The sequence below is a fragment of the Scylla paramamosain genome, chromosome 11 (genome assembly GCF_035594125.1).
Source record: "Scylla paramamosain isolate STU-SP2022 chromosome 11, ASM3559412v1, whole genome shotgun sequence".
Lineage (NCBI taxonomy): Eukaryota > Metazoa > Arthropoda > Malacostraca > Decapoda > Portunidae > Scylla > Scylla paramamosain.
The window spans coordinates 1,207,501-1,220,000 of NC_087161.1; the positions used below are offsets into that span (position 1 = coordinate 1,207,501).

Sequence of the window (12,500 nt, forward strand, 5' to 3'; positions counted from 1 at the left end):
CACTTTTTCAACGTTTTTTTTTTAAATTCAAGCCTTCTTTCACGTTCGTATCTCCTCTTCTTCAGTTACTTTCACTCCTACAAGCCTCTTTTCACTTCTACATATCTCTTTCTTCCCTTTCCTTCACTTTTGCAATCTCTGTTTTTTAAGTCCTAGCCTTCCTTCACGTTCCTATCTCCTCTTCTCCAATTACTTTCACGAATACAGGCATCTCTCTTCTCTTTTCTTCACTCGTACAATCATAATTCTTAGATCCGCAACCTCACGTTCCTATCTCCTCTCCCAAACTCACCTGTCCACCACAAGCGCCACCTGCTGCCACTCCAGCCTGATAGTGTCGCGTCTATCCTGCTCAGCGAGGCGGATTTCGTTCTTCTCGATGGTCTGGTGCACCTTGTTGAGCACACGCAGGAAGTGACGCTCGAAGTGGTCCAGGCACGGGTGCGAGGCGGGGCATGAGGCGTTGTGAAGGCAGCCTCCTGTCATCCTTGGTGTGGAGAGAGAGAGAGTGAGAGAGAGAGATAATAATAGGCCCATATTCTGAAACGCATCTCCTCTACACCTCTATTAAGTGGGTTTTTAAGGGTGTTTTTATGTTTCTAGTGACAGACGAATAAGATTTCTACGTTGTTAACAGGAGAAACACTACTGAGAACCGGGCTAATCATCTCTGTGGCCTTTGACAATAGTCGTGGTGAGAGAGAGATTCGTTTCAGAATACGGGTGATAAAATGACAGATTGGTTGATTTTTTATTTTTTTTAGCCACAAGTGAGGTATAGGGACAGAAGAGAACATTACTGGGACATACTTGTTTGGAAATAAATATATCAAGGAAAAAAAAGAAGAATAGATAAATTTTGGTTAATAATAGAAAAGAAAAGGAAACAGAGTCCGTTCCACAGTCTCTTGGTGAGCTAGCCAAATAACGCTCCACCTATTTGTTCGGGAGCTTACCAACATGGAGAACATTTTGGACTGTGGAATCGGCCCTACTGCCTTAACAATTCCATTTTTTTTGCACGCTTCCAAACGAAAACCAGTGGCCAAAGTTGACTGTGAAACCCAATTAAAGCTGCGGTGGTTTTGTTGGTTAGCTAGCAAACGAAAAAGTCACTGTGGAACTGGCCCTAGGAAAGAAGGAAGCAAGACCCAGACAGTGAGAAGGGACGAGTGAGGTAGTGTTGTTATAAAGGCCACACTCCCGACCAGCAGCTCATCTCAGTACCAGGGACGAAGAGGCACGAGGGGAGAGAGAAAGAGAAGGACGGTGTGTCAGGGTATATTGTAATTGTATCTACTTATACAGGGGATACGAGGCTAAGTGATTAAGATAAAAGAAATGAAGGTTCTTTTTCTTTTTCTTATGTTTTCCATCCCTTTTCCTTCCCTCTTATACATGTGCAGAAAAAAAAGTAAATAAAATAAATAAATAAATAGATAAATAAATAAATAAATAAAAATAAATAGATAAATAAAAATAAAATAAATAAAAATAATGATAAAACGGAAAAGAGAAGGAAAGTACGAAAGGGGAAGGAAAAAAAAGTTAGGGGTGGAAGAAGATTGAGAGAAAAAAGGAGAAAAGGAAGAGGAAAAAAAAGAAAGGAAAGAAAGGGAAGAAAAGCGAGAGAGAGAGAGAGAGAGAGAGAGAGGAGAGAGAGAGAGAGAGAGAGAGAGAGAGAGAGAGAGAGAGAGAGAGATACTGGAATAGGATTATTCTATGAGATGTGTGTGTGTGTGTGTGTGTGTGTGTGTGTGTGTTTACCTTTTAATGCTGGTTCTCCTCCTGAGACTCTCCTGGCTGCAGCACAAACAAAACAAACAAACAATAAACAGAGTAAACAAAGAAACGAAGGCAATACACGCATGGGTAAAAACAAACAAACAAACAAACATTGACCCAATTATTATTATTATTATTATTATTATTATTATTATTATTATTATTATTACTATTATCATTATTATTATTCCATTTTTTATACAATTATGAGTGACTTTACAAATTTTTCAATGTCTCTTAAGGAAGGATGGATAAAGACAAGAGAGAGAGAGAGAGAAGGAAGAAGGGAAGAAAGGAAGGAAGGAAAAAAAAATAGATTAAACAAGAAAACAGTACAAAATGAACGGAGAAATAGGGAAAATAAAAGAAAGGGAGGAATGACAATTTTGAAAAAGATGAAATGGAGAATGAATAGAACAACAAATGAAAATAAAAGGAAGAAAGAAAGAACGGGGGGTAGAAAAGAGGACAAATTGATAAAAGGAATATAAAATGAATGGAAGAAGGAATGAAACCAAAAGGAGTGAATGAAGATGGCAAGGACGGAAGAAGAAGAAAAAAAAAAGAAAAAAAAGAAGAAACAAGAAAGATGCAAATAGGAAGAAGCGATATAAATAATTAAAAGAACAAATTAGAAAAAAAGAAAGAAAAAAAGAACGAAACTGAGATAAAGAAAAAGAAATAACAATAAACTAAAAGAAAAAGAATGAAGAGAGAGAGAGAGAGAGAGAGAGAGAGAGAGAGAGAGAGAGAGAGAGAGAGAGAGAGAGAGAGAGAGAGAGATACAAAATGAACACAACAGTAAACAAAGGGAGAGAGACCAAAACAAACACACACAACAAACAAACAAAGGAACAAACAAACATCATCAGTCTCATGTTATTGGACAGAAAAATCAATAGAAACAAAATTAAATAGTTCTACTTGTTATTATTTCTTTAATTTCAGAGAGTTTTGCGTTTTTATAATTGTTTACCTTCTAAAAACACCTGGAGCGGCTGTAGAATCAATGCTGTGTGTGTGTGTGTGTGTGTGTGTGTGTGTGTGTGTGTGTGTGTGTGTGAGTGTGAAGAGAAAGAAAACGTACAAGTTAAAATGGTAAAAAAAAAATATTGTAAAGTTAAATCATATACAGAAAAAAAAAAAAAATTCGGATAAGAGTTATGTATATATAATTTATTTTTCATGATATACCAATAAAAGGTCAACTTAAAGGGAAACAATAATGGTAGTGGTAGAAAGAATAATAATAATAATAATAATAATAATAATAATAATAATAACAACAACAACAACAACAACAACAACAACAACAATTACAATTACTACTACTACTACTACTACTACTACTACTACTACTACTTTATTATACTTACTACCACGACTACAAGCACTATTACTATCACCACTGCCAACACTACCAAAGCATATCAGTAATAATAATAATAGTAATAATAATAATAATAATAATAATAATAATAATAATAATAATAATAATAATAATAATAATAAGAGGTCACCTGGCTTGTCGTGTTGCCCTCATTAGTATTGGGTTGTCACTGCGGGTCAAAGGTCATCAGGTTAAGTGTCTGTATGTATGACTGTCACCACCACCACCACCATCATCATCATCACTAATCAATCATCATCATCATTATCCTCATCATCACAAGTACCGTCTCATCATCTAACGCCATAATAACTATGTCTTCCTATCATCATTATTACCATCACCATCACCACCACTGTACCGTGCTGTCATAACTGCCATCACCACCACCACCGCCACCACTACACTCTTGCCATCACCACTACCTTCACCATAATCCTGTCACCATCAACACCACCACCATTAATCTTTGCTACATCAAACGTTCACCATTTTTTGTACCATCATCACTATCATCACTATCATCATCCTTAGTTTAGTTAGACCTCACTGACAACAACAACAACAACAACAACAACAACAACAACAACAACAACAACACAATAAACATACTTATGAATAAACAAAAAATATGCAAATTAAGAAACAGAAAGAAAAATAAAAACAAAAAAATAAACAGAAAAAAAATAAGAAGAAAAACTAGATAAACACAAAACGAACACAATTATGAGAGAGAGAGAGAGAGAGAGAGAGAGAGAGAGAGAGAGAGAGAGAGAGAGAGAGAGAGAGAGAGAGAGAGGCATATAGGGACAGTTATAAGAAATGACCAAACTATAATTCTCTTCTCGGCCCATTCAAGACTCCAGTTATGGCTTCCCGCTCCCTTCCTCCTCCTCCTCCCGCCTACCTCCTCCTCCCGCCCATCTCCTCCCGGCAGCCCTTCCTCCCGCCCACAAACAATAAGAACACCCTGGGCCTTTATAAATCCCTTCTTCCCCCACGCACACAAAAAAGAAAAAAAATCAGTTAACATCTTCCAGCCGCAGCAAAAAAATAAAAAAGAGAGAAAAAAAAAGATACCCATATAAATTTAGAGAGAGAGAAAGAGAGAGAGAGAGAGAGAGAGAGAGAGAGAGAGAGAGAGAGAGAGAGAGAGAGAGAGAGAGAGAGAGAGAGAGAGAGTTCATTAATGATTACGTCGTTATCATTATTCTAATCAGCCTCATCTTTCCCTCACCTCCTGTCCACCCTTCTCATGCACCTGTTATACTTAATGCGCATTCTGCTTCACCCACCCACTGGCTCGCTCGCTCACTCGCTCTCTGGTCCTCCTCTTCTTTCTCTTTGTATTTTATTATTGGTATTTTTTTATTAATCTGTAGAACGCTATGTCTGTTTTCTTCGCATTTTTGTTAATTTGTTTTATATATTTTCACTGGTTTTCTCGTTCATTCGTTCATTTTATTCATATCATTATTTTTTTTTATTATTTTATTTAACAAAAGTATTTCCATCTCATTGATTTGTCTTTAGATTTATCCATTATTTATAAGTGTCACTTTCTATATTTCGTGAATTTGTTTGTTTTTTATCTTTATTATTCTTTATTTATTGTTTTCTTCCGTAATTTGTCTAGTTCATCTTTCCTTTCTTCCTATTATTTATTTTTTTAAGTAGCAAGCCTTTTTCTGTATTTCGCTTCCTTTATATTCGCTGTTCATCTTACTTTACAAATTTATCTGTATTTCCAATCTCTCCTCTCCTCTTTAAAAGTGAGGTAATTTTTAAGATTTTTTTTTTTCGTTTCCAGAACCTTGATATTAATTTCTATTCTATCTCATTTTCATCTTACAACCTTATTTTCACTCGTAGAGCTGAACATAATACTGTCACGTGCTTTCAAGTCATTCCTCTCCTCCTTACAAGTTAGGCAGTTTTCAAGACATTTTTTTTTTTTTATAGAACCGTCAATATTAATTTTTTACCTTCTCTTTTCATCTTACAACCTTATTTTCACTTGTAGAGCAGAACGTAATACTGTCACGTGCTTTCAATCTTTCCTCTCCTCCTTACAAATTAGGCAGTTTTCAAGGCATGTTTTTCCTTCTTTTTATTACTTTAGTCTATTACTTTTTCTTTTCTTCCCAGGATCCTGAAACCACTCGTGCCTTCAGACATTCACCCTTCCAGACCATTGCTAAGTGGCAGCCAGTGCTTCGTTTTTCTCTTTATTCGTCTGATGGCCTTTGTGTCTCCTCCTCCTCCTCCTCCTTCTCCACTTCTCTTTTCTTTTCTTCTTCCTTCCATCCACTTCTCTAGAATCGTTCATAGAGCAAAACAAGAGCGATTTAATTGAAATGTAAAAGTAAGCCATTAATGTTGTTGTTCTCTCTCTCTCTCTCTCTCTCTCTCTCTCTCTCTCTCTCTCTCTCTCTCTCTCTCCTCTCTCTCTCTCTCTCTCTCTCTCTCTCTCTCTCATGTCCTTTAATCTCCCTCCTCTGGTTTGTTTTTCTTTCCTCTTTTCTCAATTAGACTTTTTTTCGTTTTCTTTTCCCCTTTCATTCATCTCCATGCTTCCCTTCACCTTCACTTTTTTTTTTATTTTCTTTTGTCTTTTAATTTCCTTCTTCAGTTTAATCTCTTTTCTCCTTTTCTTAAATTAACTTTTTTTTCCTTTTTCCCTTTTTCTCTATTTCCATCCTTCCCTTTTCTTCCCCTTCTCTCGAGTTTAATTTATTCCTCTCTTTCTTTCCTCAATCGATTCCCTTTTTTTCCTCTTTCATTCCCTCCTCTCCCTTCTCTTTCCCTTCTCTTCAGTTCATTATCTCCCTCCATTCTTTTCTTTAATGAACCTCTTCTCTTTTTCCTTCCCCTCCTATTTTTTTTATCTTTTGCCCTTTGATTTCTTACCTCTGTTATCTTTTTGCCTCCCTTCTCTTCTCAACTGAACCTTTTTCCCTCTTCTTTCCTCCCCTTTACTTCCTTTTCCCTCCCCTTCTCTTCAGCTTGATATCTCCATCCCTTCTTTTCTCAATTAAATTCTTTCTTCCTATCTTTCCACCCCTTTCTTTCCTTTTTCCTTTCCTTTCCTTATTTCCTTAACTGGACCCTTCTTCCTCTGCTACCCGTTTCCATGTTTTCCCTTCATTTCCTCTCATCTTCTCTTCAGTCAGTTAAACACTTCCTCCTATTTTACCCCTTTCCCTTCGCCTGCCCCCAATTCCTCACCTGGTGCCAGGAACGCCCTCCATTCTCACACTTGGTCTCCTCCTCCAGCAGGCGATCAGTCAGGTCCACGTGGGGCGCAAACTCACCCTGCGGAAGATCATTTTATTAGTCCCCTTTTCCCTCTTTCCTTTTTCCCCTGTTTTCTTTTGTTTCTCTCTTTTTCCTTCCTTTTTTTATCTTCTTCTCCTGTCCTCTGCTTCTATTATTATTTTCTTCTTCTCTTTTTCCTTTCCTATTATTCCTCTGTGGTCTTTTCGATGCTCTATACTCTTATCTTTTTTTTCTCCTCTTTCTTTCCTTTCTTTCCCTCTTCTATTCCCTAATTTTGTTTCCTCGTTTTCTTCTTGTTTCCTTTCTTTTCCCCTTTTTCTCTCCCCACTTTTTTCCTTTACACTTCTTTAATTGAGAGTTTTCCCCTCCGCCTTAAGTGATCTACGTATACGCATTAAAAAATAATCAAGAACACCTGTCAAACTAAACTAGCATCCATTTTGGTCTCTGTCTTCCATGAATAACGTAACAAAATTGAGACTGTCCTCCCTCCTTTCCCTTTGTCTTTCCTTTTGGCTGACCTACACAAATAAAAGTAACAAAACAAAATGAACTCACCGCAGCCTGGCCATTCCCACCACCAGCACCACTACCACTACCACCACCACCACCACCACCAGTAGAGGTTGCAGCAGAAGACGGGGGTGGCGGCGGGAAGCGGTGGCCCTGTCCTCCCATGGGATCGGGCACGTCCAGCCTGATGCACATGAGCCGCGCCAGATAGCAGAAGACCACACGCTTCACTAGGGCGGGTACCTCACGGCCACGCATGCCTCGGTGGTGAATGTTGAGGGTCACCACCGACAGCCCAGTAGCGAAGGACACCAGAGAGATTGTCACCCCGTAGTATAAGCCTGTGGGGGAGGTAGTGAAGGTGGTGGTGGTGATGAGTGGTAGTGGCTGGGTTGGTTGGTGGGTTGTGGGGTGGGGTGAGAAGTCTTATATTTTTGTATCTTGGTTTTCCACTGAAGATTAGGCGGTGGGCTGTATAGGCTGTGGTCATGTTTGTGTAGATTTTAGCTTCGAAAGAGTAAAAGTGAGAGGTTAGTGGGTGGGGAGAGGCCTTCTGCTGTACTATCTTTGTTTTGCACTCTAGATTAGGTAGTGTACAGTGAAATTGAATTGTCGTTGCCATAGTAGTAGTAGTAGTAGTAGTAGTAGTGGTAGTATTAGCATTAGAAATTGTTCTTGTTCTTGCTGTTGGTAACTAACAATAAGCAGTAATAACAACTGCAATTCAGCGGTAGTAGATACACACACACAAAAAAAAAAAAGAATAAATAAATAAATAAATAAGAATAAATAAATGAAAAACAGTGGTAGCACCAGTAGAAACAGCAAGCTTAACATGAGCCATCCCCTCAGCACAACACACATACACACACTCTCCTCCAACCTCCCCTCACACAAACCCACACGCAGCCAGCAGCCGTACAACCGCGCCACCCTTTTGGCTTCTTGACCCGACAGCGGCATTAGGGAGTGAATGGTCATCAGATACAGGCTGTATGTGCACGCTGGCTTGTTTTTTCTTCCTTGCCGGTGTTCCTCTCTTAGCATTGATGTAAGCACGAGATGAGACAAATAGGGAGGAGAGAGAGAGAGAGAGAGACTGTGGTATTTTGCTTCGTGTAGTTAAAACTGTGCTGGAAAAACTGACTGACTGCAAGATTCTCTCTCTCTCTCTCTCTCTCTCTCTCTCTCTCTCTCTCTCATTCACTCATTCTTTATACACATTTCTTTGACAAAAAGATACGGAGAGCAAAAAAAATAAAATATAATAAAAAAATAAAACCAATTCATAAACAAATTAAACGAATGAAATTAGATAAAAAAAATAATAAACAGGAAATAAACAAGTGAACAAATAAAACAACAAAAAAAAAAAAAAGAAAACGAAACGAACTACGAGAGAGAGAGAGAGAGAGAGAGAGAGAGAGAGAGAGAGAGAGAGAGAGAGAGAGAGAGAGAGAATCAAGAACAACTAAATAAAACTAAAACACATAAGCTCGTGGTCCTCCCTACAGCAACCCACCAATGAGCGGCAGTTTCTCTGAGGTGGGCGGCATGGACTCGCCAATGACCATGAGGAAGACGGTCATGGAGAGCAGCGTGGTGATGCCCAAGGTCACCTTCTCCCCGGAGTCACTGGGCATGTAGAAACTCATGAGCGCGATGCCCGTGATGAGGACGCAAGGCAGGATCAAGTTGAACACTGCCGGAAGAGAGAAAGAGATGGGTAAGCCACAGAAAATATACGAAAATAGAGGAAATACACGCGGAATACACATAAATGCACACAAAAATACAAGTAAATAAGGGAAGTCAAGGAATACATACAAAATACACATAAATACACACATAAACACGAAAGTAAGAAAATATACAGGAAATACACATGGAAATAAGGAAATGCACAAGAAAACATAAGGAAATACGGAAATACTCAAGAAATACACACGAAAATAGGAAAATACACAGAAAATACACTTGGAAATAGGGAAATACTCAGGGAATATACACGAAGTACACATGAATACACACATAAATGAAAAAAAACACAGAAATATGGAAGTCACAAAGGGATACAGAAATGCATAGAAATAAAGAGAAATAGCCTAGTTATACGTACATACATGCATACACATAATGTAAAGGGAATGCAACACAGAAATACACAAGAATACAACCTATCGCTTCTTCCTCTATACAAACATTACCACCCTTACTCATCTTTTAATTTCATTTTATTTTACTGACATATCTTTCAAACATAGCCTACGAAATAAACCTTAACTTATACACTAGTCCCCCCACTTAAATAAGACCTGACTTCGTTTTCTTTCATACTGTATTCTGGTAAGTGGAGAGGGAGGAGGGGGAAACTTTGATGAGAGAGGAGGAGGAGTGAATTATGGGAGAGGTAATGAGTGAGTGAGTGAGTGAAGGAGTAAGGAAGAGAGATATGGAGAGGGAAGAGTGAGAGAAAGAGGAGGAGGAGGTGGAGGAGCGAGTGATGGATATGAATGAGTGAGTACTGACATATGAGGGAGAGAGGAGAAAGGGAGAGTAAATATGTGAAGGGAAGGAAGGAGTAAATATCATTAAAGGGAAACAGTAGAAGTAGTACACACACACACACACACACACACACACACACACACACACCTTCCCTCAAATTTTCTTTTCCCTTTCTTTTCAAAACTCTATTTTTTCTCCTTTTCCCTCTCCTTTTCAATTTCTACCATTCCTCTTCCTTCCATTATCCATTTATCAATGCATCTATATTTCCTTCTTCCTCTCTCTCTCTCTCTCTCTCTCTCTCTCTCTCTCTCTCTCTCTCTCTCTCTCTCTCTCTCTCTCTCTCTAGTCTTCATTACACATCCTTCCCTGTCATTCAGTTTTTCTATATACACCTTTATCATTCCTACTTCCTTTTCACCTTTTCAATCCTTCTCTCCCTCCTCCACCTCGTATCTCTCCCTCTCGTCTAGCCTTCAATGCATAACCTTCCGTCATTCAAATTTTTTCACATATTCAGCTTTACCACTCCTACACCCTTTTCATCTTTCCCACCTACTCAGTCCCTTTTCTCCAACACTCCATAACATCTATACCTTCCTCTCTCCTCTAGTCATCAATGCACATCCTTTCCTCTCATTATTTCTGCGCCGCACCTCCACTACATTCAAAAAGCTCTACAAGGTTGGAGCTACACGACTTTTTTTTTTGGTGTTTTTACGGTCTTAGAGGCAAATTCACAAGATTTCTACATTATCAACAGGAGAAACACCCTTGAGAACTCGGCTAATCATCCCTGTGGCTTTTGAAAATGGTAGTGATGATCGAGAGAACAAAATACGGACTTAAATTAATCCTTCCACATCAACAACCCTTTTCCCAACCTTCCCTCTCCCTCCCTCTTGCCCGACACCTCACATGTATCCTTCCCTCATACCGTAGAAGAGCGGGCGGCGTCTGAGGATGATGTGGTAGGTGATGTCAGGGTAGGGAGCCTCGCAACATGAGTAGTAGACAACGTTTCTCTCCACTATCATGTCCATCATATCCCACTCTCCGTTAGTCACGTAGTTACTCAGGTCCCCTTCCTCCGTCTGGATCACTAAGTTGACCTGAAGGGGAAGAGAAAGGGAGGGTAGTGGAGAACAGGTGAATGGGTAGGGTGAAAGGAAGGGACGAAGGAAGGGAGGGAACAGATGAATGTGTGTGTGTCAAAAGCGAGGAAGGAAATAGATGAGTGAGTGGGATGGAAAAAAAAGAAGGAAAATAAGTGAGGGAAGGAGGGAGATAGGAAAGGCTTTATGTGTGTGTGTGTGTGTGTGTGTGTGTGTGTGAGAGAGAGAGAGAGAGAGAGAGAGAGAGAGAGAGAGAGAGAGAGAGAGAGAGAGAGAGACGAGAGAGAGAGAGAGAGAGAGAGAGAGAGAGAGAATACAGACAGACAGACAGACAGTATATACAAGGGCGAGGGGAAAAGAAAAGAAGAAGGTTGCTTGATAATTAAAAAGCAAGTTAAAATAATGAAGGAAGGGGAGAAGAGAGGGGAAGAAGAGGGGAAAGAAAGGGAAAAGTGAAAGGAAGAGGGGGAGAAGGTGATGGGGAAAATGAGAGAAAGGTGAGAGGTGATGGGGGATTGAGAGGGGAGAGGTCAATGGAGGTCAATGGAGGAGGAGGTGGTGAGGGAAAAAAAAAAAAGAAAGGAGAGAGATAAAAGGTGACAAATGGAGAGGTGTTTTTGAGAGAGAGAGAGAGAGAGAGGGAGAGAGAGAGAGAGAGAGAGAGAGAGGAGAGAGAGAGAGAGAGAGAGAGAGAGAGAGAGAGAGGGGTGGAGGGAGGGAGGGGAGGAAAAAGAAGAGAAGGGAAGAGGAAGATAGGATTAATGGAGAAGGAAGAGATTATGATATAGATGTAAGGAGTGAAAAATGTGAGAGAGAGTGAGAGAGAGATGAGAGCGAGAGAGAGAGAGAGAGGAGAGAGAGAGAGAGAGAGAGAGAGAGAGAGAGTACTCGCAAAGAAATGAAATATGAAAACAATACAAAACAATAACCAAAACAAGAGAATAGAAAATAAAAAAAAAGAAATAAGAACAATAAGAGAAAGTGAGAACGTAAAAAATAATGACAAGCAATAGTTTCGATATCCGGCATCTCTCTCTCTCTCTCTCTCTCTCTCTCTCTCTCTCTCTCTCTCTCTCTTTCTCTCTCTCTCACCTTCTTCACCCCTCACCTCATCACGCTTATTATTTCACCATTATTTACCCCATCACTATAGTAGGTACCCGAAGACACCCACCACACTCCTTCACCCATAATCACCCATCATCCAGTCACGGCGTCAACCATTCAAGCCCATCATCACTTCATTTCACCATACATTCCGTCACAGTGCAAAACCGCCGCTCCTCACGTCGTGGTGCAGTGGGGCCGCGCGCGCTTTTGGGATCGAGGGGTCCTGAGGCGCATGGGTTCGAATTCTGGCCACGGTTCAAGGGTAGGAAGGGCATTCACTCGCGGCAACGGTTCGCAAATACTAAATCAGAGTCTTTCGTTAATAGGGACCATCCTAGCTCCGATACACTTTGGAAACCGGACGAAAAACCGAAAAAAAGAAGAAAAAAAAATAGATAAAAAGACATCAGTATAGAATGAATAAAACAACTACTAATACATTTTACAGCACCTGGAATCCGTCATAGGTCCAGGAGGCAAACTTCATGACGCACTTCTGCTCGTCAAAGGGGAAGTACTCCACGTTGATGGAGCACGAGGAGCGGAAGGATGGCCGAGGAGAGCCACGTCACGTTGCCGTCCGAGGTGACAATGATATTTGTGCTCAGGATGGCGTTGTTGTACTGGCTGTCGGCGCTGCGGGGGAAAGACGAGGGACACAGGGTCAGTAAGGAGGAGGGGGAGCTTACGATAGATGCTAGAGGAGGAGGAGGAGGAGGAGGTGAGGAAGGAGAAAAAAGAGGAGAAGGTATGTTAGAGGTTGTTGTACTGTCTGACGGCGCTGCAGGGGCACGGAACAC

General features: G+C 40.1%; 1 protein-coding gene across 1 annotated transcript in view; it reads right to left on the bottom strand.

The window, feature by feature from the left end:
• Positions 1-350: 350 nt before the first annotated feature.
• LOC135104758 (neuronal acetylcholine receptor subunit alpha-10-like) overlaps positions 351-12,500 on the bottom strand; it is a 55,145-nt gene continuing 42,995 nt past the window's right edge. Inside the window, 8 exon segments of the mRNA XM_064012336.1 lie at positions 351-487; positions 1,768-1,803; positions 6,404-6,490; positions 7,013-7,308; positions 8,490-8,669; positions 10,413-10,587; positions 12,152-12,247; positions 12,249-12,336. Coding sequence (XP_063868406.1) covers positions 1,771-1,803; positions 6,404-6,490; positions 7,013-7,308; positions 8,490-8,669; positions 10,413-10,587; positions 12,152-12,247; positions 12,249-12,336 — 955 coding nt within the window. The 3' untranslated portion in view covers positions 351-487; positions 1,768-1,770.